We start from the raw sequence: 7,648 nt of genomic DNA, 5'->3' as shown, positions 1-7,648 counted from the left end.
TGTGTTGGAATATTTTGTTGGAACAATATGAGAATTCTGTTGGAACAATATAATTATTCTGTAGGAAATATTGGTACACAGATTTATTCTGTTGGAAGAATATAAGAATTAGAATTATTTTCTAAATAATATAACTAATATAAATTTGAAGATACTATATTAAATACTAAAAAATAAAAATGAAATTGAAGACGATAGATAATAAAATTATTTGGAACAATTGGTAAACTGATTTATTATGTTGGAACAATATAAGTATTATGCTGGAATAATATAACTATTTTGTTGGAACAATTTGTACGCTGATTTATTCTATTGGAACAATATAAGTATTATGTTGGAACAAATGGTACACTGATTTGGAAAAATTTCGTACACTGTTGGAACAATTGATACACTGATTTGAAACAATTAGTACACTAATTAGACCAATTTATACACTGATTTAGAACAACGTGTTGTCGTCTAGCAGTATGTGCTGGTTTTTCCAACACATAGTGCTGAAAGGTAGGACCAAAAACGTACCAAAAAATTTATCAAAAAATTTCAAAACATGTAAAACATTATTTTAAAAAACTTTAATTCTTGGCTTAAAGCGATATTCCTTACGGTTTTGACCTAACAAATTAATGAAGCATGTAAAATGGATAAAATTAAATAAAAAGTTTTATTGGGACTAAACTGTAAGAAATCTCACTTTGACCCAAGAATTAACGTTTCTCAGAATAATGTTTTATATTTTCTGAAATTTTTGGAGAATTTTTTGGATATTTTTTTTCTCGCCAGAAAACGCCCATCCGGATTCCGTCACCGGAATTTTTTTTACCTGAGCTTCAGGAATCCCAAAATGACCGTCTAATTTAGACGAGTCTAATAGTATAAAAAATTTCGAAAAACGAGGTTAGAAAGGTTGGGAAAATGTATTTTAAAGAAAAAAATAAAACAATTTTCTCTATCATCTCTTTCCTTTTATTTACAAATTTATCACTTTGCCCTTTTGAATTATCATCAAAACTATGTAGTTTTATTGTGTCACACTATAAGCCCTTTATCACACCAGAACCTCCTATCTCACTGGATTTCACCCTTTTATATATATATAACTAAATGTTTACGAAAAGTATGTGATTAGTGACCGATCAACCACAAGAAAAAATTTCAAAAAAAAAAAACATAAGAAAAGGATTCACTTTCATCATTCTTTAAATTCTCACCATTTTTTTTTTGTTAAATTTTTCAATTTAAATTTTCCACTTCTTGTAAAAATTCGTATTAATATTATTATAAGTATATCCACGATCACGATCATGTCTACGAGCTTTTTATATTTTTATTATTGTATAACATTCCAATCATTTTTTTTTTTTTGAAGTACCATTACATTCATTTTAGGAAATGCAATTGATGTAGTAGAATGTATCTCATGACATTTTCTTAAAATTTCATTAATTTTTTTATTATTAAAGAAAACAATTAGTGTTATAATTAAATCAGTCAAAGGAGTACATCCAAGAGAGAAAATGTTGAGGAAGTTTCATACGCTAGCGGAAGCCGGAAGAATGGACTGTTTTTTCTTAATCAAAATCGACTGACTAATTAAAATAAATCAAACGATTCTCACAATTATCAAGAATTAACAATTGACCCTAAACATTTCAAATATTAATATTTATACACCCTTAATAACATAAATTTATTGAAACTGCATATTAAATAATTATAAGTATTAAGATCTGAGAACTAATCCGTTTAAACTATTGGAAAAGTAACCAGTTTGTTAATTTCCTAGCAGGTCTCTATCAGGAGGAAAAGTCTACCACCATAATATTGTACAACTATAAATAGAGCAGCCTTAATTAAATTTCCATCAACATTTTCTGAAGAGCAGCCAAAATTAAAGTTTTGGAACTCAATATTCTTATTGTTGTAAGAATTAGCATTAATTGCATTGTACATTTATTTTCTAACAATGTGACAATAATAATAAATTGATGTCATGCCTCTTAATTTTTTTTGCAGAAATTATCAAGGAGAAGTTAAAATGGCAAATCCATGTGGCATACTGATGATGAACAAACATGTCCAAGCTTTTCAAAAGACAGAACAAATGAAGAGTGTGAATAAATTTGGAAAGGATGATTTTAGGCAGAGGAATTCTGGAATGCTGTTTAAAAAGAAGAAGAATTTTAGTTGCATGAGTGTAGCAACTGAGCACAAAATGGTGCAGCCGCAGCAGCTGCAGCACCAGCAGCTGCAGCATAATCATAGCCCTTATCTGAATTCCAGTGATATGCTTAATGTTGGAAGAATGGTTAAAGGTGGTCTTGTTTATAGGCAAAATCTTGTAATCAGATCTTTTGACATTGGCTTTGATGGCAAAGTTTCTTTAACTTCCTTGATGAGTTATTTGCAGGTTTGTTTTCTTTTTTTTTTTTTTTTTTTATAATAATACGGGATAACTTATAAATTTAGTCATATGGTTATTAGGAAAGAGCAGATTTAGCGTCTACTTACAAAGCAGTGCAATTTTATGATTACATTGTTTTATATGCGGATGTTAAATCTGTTCTCTCTTAATAACCATGCACGTTATTCGGAAAATAAATATCCTTGAATAGTATGAACTAATGTTGTGTAAATGTTGTAGGATACTGCACTGAACCATGGAACAATGATGGGAGTATTAGCAGATGGTGAAGATTTGGGTATAACTAAAGAAATGAGTAGAAATAACTTGATTTGGGTCATCTCCTCTTTGCAAGTTGTGCTCGATCAATATCCTTCTTGGTACTTGTTCTTTCCATTTTTATATTAATCACAACATACAATTTATTTTATTTTCTTATACATGAAAAGTTTTACAATAGACCTAAAATCACAAAAAATAATATCATTATGAAAATAATATCACAAAACATACAATTTATTTTAGATGCGTCGTTATCTATTATGAAAATAATATCACAAAAAATAAAATCATCCAATTTTTATCTTTTCAAAAACCGGAAGTATAATAGAATAATCATGATAGAATTTTCTATTAGGGTTAACAGTTTGTTGTCCCATATAACAAATATTTTGAATACGTATATATCTAAAAACATCTAATTTTGCATGTTCTCTATCCAATAAAAAAATACTTTCATTTATTCCTTGGAGAGTTGATTATTAAATTCTACGAAAACATCAAAATTGACTTTGAAAAGTTGCGTATATTAAATAATATGAAAAAACTCATATTATATGAAATTTTAGAAAAATACATGTTATATAACCGATTAAAAATTTCAAACTTTTAGAGATTGTAGAGTAATTTAAATAACTAAAATTGTATTAATTTTATAATTTGTAGGCTTGATGTTGTTGAAGTAGAGACATGGATGTATCCAGCTGGTTCAAATGGTTTAGGTCATGACTGGATTATCCGTGACACCATCACTGGCCAAACTGTGGCTCGAGCCACCAGGTATTTCTTTTTTTATTTTATTTTTCTTATTATTATTACTGATTATTTATTGATTTATAAATAATCATATTATATATATAAATATGCAGTGTATCAGTATTGATGAATAAGAAAACAAGGAAGCTCTCAAAAATGACAAAGGAAATCAGAGAAGAAGTAGCTTCTCATATAGTCCACTGTCCACCTATTCTGGATAAAGATACTCATAAATTTCCCAAACTTGATGTTCATACCACTGATTTTGTTCGTACTGGCCTGAAAGTAAGTTTAATTAAAATAAATTATTATATAGCTAAATGAATTTAATTAATCCTCAAATTAATTAACTTGTCCCAATTGCAGCCTGGATGGAACGACCTTGATGTGAATCAACATGTTAATAACACCAAATACATTAATTGGATTCTCGAGGTACTTTACGAGTTTCTTTTACTCTAATAATCTCGATGTATTCTAGAATTTCACTTAACGAAAATATTTATCTGTTTTTTCAGAGTGTTCCGCGATCATTGATGGAGCATCACCAGTTGTCTGGCGTAAGTTTGAAGTTTCGGAGAGAATGTAACATGGATAACGAATTGCATTCGCTATCGAAATTTGTTGAAAATTCAGATCCTAATAACCATAATCAGACAATAGAATTAGAGCATTTGCTACGTCTTGACAACGGACCTGAAATTGTTGGAGGACGAACTGTTTGGAAACCGAGATTTGCTAATAATCTCAGCAAGGAACCAGTATTTGAACTTCCCAATATGAGAGCTTGCTGAGTCTGAATGATACATTGTAAAAATGTTGGTCAATTACAGTTGACCTTTTGATATTAATTAAGGAATTCGTTTATTATAGAATAATAATCAGCCAAGAAGAAGTGATGTAAATGGCTTTTGATTTTCTCATACCGATGTAACATTTTTTCATATATTTTATAACCATATGTTTATTTATTATGTTTACTATTCACATGGAGTACATTATGATTGGGCTAATAAAACTTTTTTAAAAAATGTGTTTTCTAATGTATTTGACAGATGCACTGCTAATTGGTTGATAAAAAAAAAAAAAAACTTGAACCACTTACAGTGGATCAGGTGCAATGATTCAATCAATACAAAAAAGGAAAAGAATCATACTAAAATGTAAGGAAAGAAACTGTACAATTATTATGTTTCTATTGGCAAATTCCAATTGATCGGGAGCATAAATTTGTTAGATCACATGATGATGGCATCTAGATAGACCAATAACTAAACGTCATTGGATAAAAATAAATAAGTTTTGCTTTGCGTTGATTATTATAGTAGAAAGATATGAGTGTTTTTTTAAGGAAAAATACGATATATTTAAAATTTAAATATGAGTAAACTTTATTTATATTGCAAAGATGAATTAATAATCAGAATATATATGAAAAATATAAAAAAAAATAAATACTAAATATTTTTAAGTGAAAACTATAAAAATAAACTTTGCGGTTTGGTCGATTCGTAAAAATAATCTGCATGGTTAAAAAGTTGACAACCAGATACATTGAAATTGATTTCGTTCGCAAAAACAGTCAAAATTACCAATGTCGTTAGAAAACGATTACGTGATAAATCTGGTAAAAAAATTCAAATGGATATTTTTGTCTTTCATTTATTTTATTCATTTAATTTCTTCATCTTTCATACATCTCGTCATTCAATTATTGACACATCATCATTTCCCTCAATTTACCTTCTCTCACCTCCTCTGTTTCCCTCACTTTATTTAATATTTTTTTTTTTGGTGACCTAGAGGGCAAAAGCCCAGGAACAAAAAAGACACAAAGAAGGAGAAAGGAGCAGACTACACAACACGGTTCAGAGCAGTTCCCATCTGATCAGCAAAAAGGATGTCCTGAAGGCCTGCAGGAGGCACATCAAACTCATGATGACCCAAAGTGTGATTCCCTGCGAAGTTCGCCAACCAGTCGGCAGCCCGATTCCCTTCCCTGTAAGTGTGGGTAAACAAGAGGACCCAATTCCTATCACGTAACTCATGACACTTGGAGATCAACCAATAGCAAGGATGATAGTGCTGTATATCCCCTGTCATAAAGCCCAGAACAACTCTCGAGTCGAGCTCCACCACGAGCCTACGAAAACCTCTCTTCCAAGCTGACTGAAGGCCAAAGTATAGCCCCCAGAGTTCAGCAACAGTCACAGTACATATGCCTATGTTCATAGAGAAACCTGCAATCCATATACCCCTTTCATCACGAATAATACCTCCAGCATAGGCTCTGCCCGGGTTCCCTTTTCTTGCCCCATCTGTGTTTAGTTTGACCCATCCAGATTCCGGAGGGGTCCAACTCACCCAAACAACATCTCTTGACAAGTTCAGATTAGTACCACCCTGAAGAAAGGCATCTCTACATTCCCTTGTCTTCTCTAAAATAAAGGACACCCTGTCTCGGCTACAAGCTTTGCCATTAAAGACAAACTCATTTCGCCATTTCCAGATCCACCAGACTGAGACGGAGAAGATCACAGGCCAATCAAGGTTCTTGAAAACAAAGTGAGCTTGGAGATTCCCATCTAACCAGTGATTCCAATCCAGAGAAAAGAAGGTGAGCAGGTAACAAGAAGGGACTAACATGTGCCAAATGGGTCTTGCGTTGCGACAATCATGAAGAACGTGCAAGACCGTTTCTTCCTGATCACAAACAGCACAATCAGCAGAGACACTGAGGTGTCGGGCCAAGCGAAGCGAATTACACATTATTCTTTTATGTCTCGTCAGCTAGAGAAAAACACGAATTCTTTTCGGTAACTTGAGCTTCCAAATCGAGGACCAGATTTTTTCACGAGCACTAGGAGTGCTCGAGGTCAACAAAGTGTAGCCTGAGCTGACCGTATAGGAACCCGATGCTGAGGCCGTCCAATACCACCCGTCCCTTTCACTACTATCCGGAAATAAAACGAAAGAGGCAAGACGAAACAACACATTCTGGGAGAGCAAAGGAGCTAGCACCTCTCATTTCCACCCGTCGGAAGCCAACCAAAGATCTGAAACGCTGCTTTGGGTGTCCACACTTGCAGTGTTAGGGCCTATATACTGAAACAAAGGCTCTTCCCCACACCAACGATCAAGCCAAAAGTTATTGCTCTCCCCATTGGTCACCATTTTGCCCAAACCTCTTCGGAGGACAGCACTGCCCTTCACGATTCCCCTCCAAGTTGCGAAGGAGTTACTCGGACACCGGAACATATCAGGGCCCGGGCACTGCCCCCTATATTTCTCTTTAAAAATTTTGACCCAGTGAGCATCTTGCTCCATTAACAGTCTCCAACCAATTTTCACTATAAAAGCAAGGTTCAACTCCCTAACCTGTTTAATCCCAAGACCACCCTCAGATTTAGGACGACACATTGTAGCCCAGTTCACATGATGTAGACGTTTATAGGAGTCAGTGGAACCCCAAAGGAAGCTTCTATTATAAGCCTCGAGCTTGTTACAGATAGAAGTGGGGAGAACAGCAGTCTGCATGGCATAACTAGGGATCGAAGAGGTGACTGAGCGGATCAATGTAATTCGACCAGCCGTAGAGAGACACTTGGCTTTCCATCCGCAAGTTTTGCTTGTACTCTGTCGACCACATACTTGAAAGTATTTTTGGAGACCCGACATGGATTAGGGGCATGCCGAGATACCTTCCAAGATCCTCTGATTTAGCAAACCCGAGGATGTCACACACCCCTCTACTAAGCGCTTCCGACACATTCTTAGAAAAGGATATTCTAGACTTTGCAGTGCTGACTTTTTGACCAGAGCTGGCGCAGAAGTCATGAAGGATGCTCCTAATCACACATGCCTGCTCCACTGAGGCTGCTGACATCAACACAATATCATCCGCAAAGAATAAGTGGGAGAGGGGGGTCCCTCTTTTGGTGAGGAGGATAGGCTTCCAAATATTACTATTCACAGCATCATTAATCAGATGGCTCAAACGCTCCAAGCAAAGAACAAAAAGGTAAGGGGAGAGTGGGTCACCTTGGCGAAGGCCCCTGGAAGGTTTGAATTCTTTCAATTGCTCTCCATTCCAAAGATTTCTCATGGTTGCACTCGAAACACAATTCATGATGAGGGTAACAAACCTGCGGGGGAGGCCCAAAGAGAAAAGAGTATCTTGCAGAAAATGCCAACTCACCCTGTCGT

The 7,648-nt window shown here is 34.3% G+C and overlaps 1 protein-coding gene across 1 annotated transcript; it reads left to right on the top strand.

Moving 5' to 3' along the window:
* The first annotated feature begins 1,770 nt into the window (after window positions 1-1,770).
* On the top strand, window positions 1,771-4,416 carry LOC136223403 (palmitoyl-acyl carrier protein thioesterase, chloroplastic-like). Its single transcript, XM_066011367.1, has 7 exons — window positions 1,771-1,926; window positions 2,020-2,413; window positions 2,648-2,787; window positions 3,353-3,466; window positions 3,556-3,727; window positions 3,809-3,877; window positions 3,961-4,416. Exons 2-7 carry the CDS (start codon window positions 2,042-2,044, stop codon window positions 4,234-4,236), a joined length of 1,143 nt encoding a protein of 380 aa, XP_065867439.1. The 5' UTR covers window positions 1,771-1,926; window positions 2,020-2,041; the 3' UTR covers window positions 4,237-4,416.
* The last annotated feature ends 3,232 nt before the right edge of the window (window positions 4,417-7,648 follow it).

Source organism: Euphorbia lathyris, chromosome 3, assembly GCF_963576675.1.
Source record: "Euphorbia lathyris chromosome 3, ddEupLath1.1, whole genome shotgun sequence".
Lineage (NCBI taxonomy): Eukaryota > Viridiplantae > Streptophyta > Magnoliopsida > Malpighiales > Euphorbiaceae > Euphorbia > Euphorbia lathyris.
Note: the sequence above shows the minus strand (reverse complement) of the source record. Positions and strands in the feature narration are given on the sequence as shown.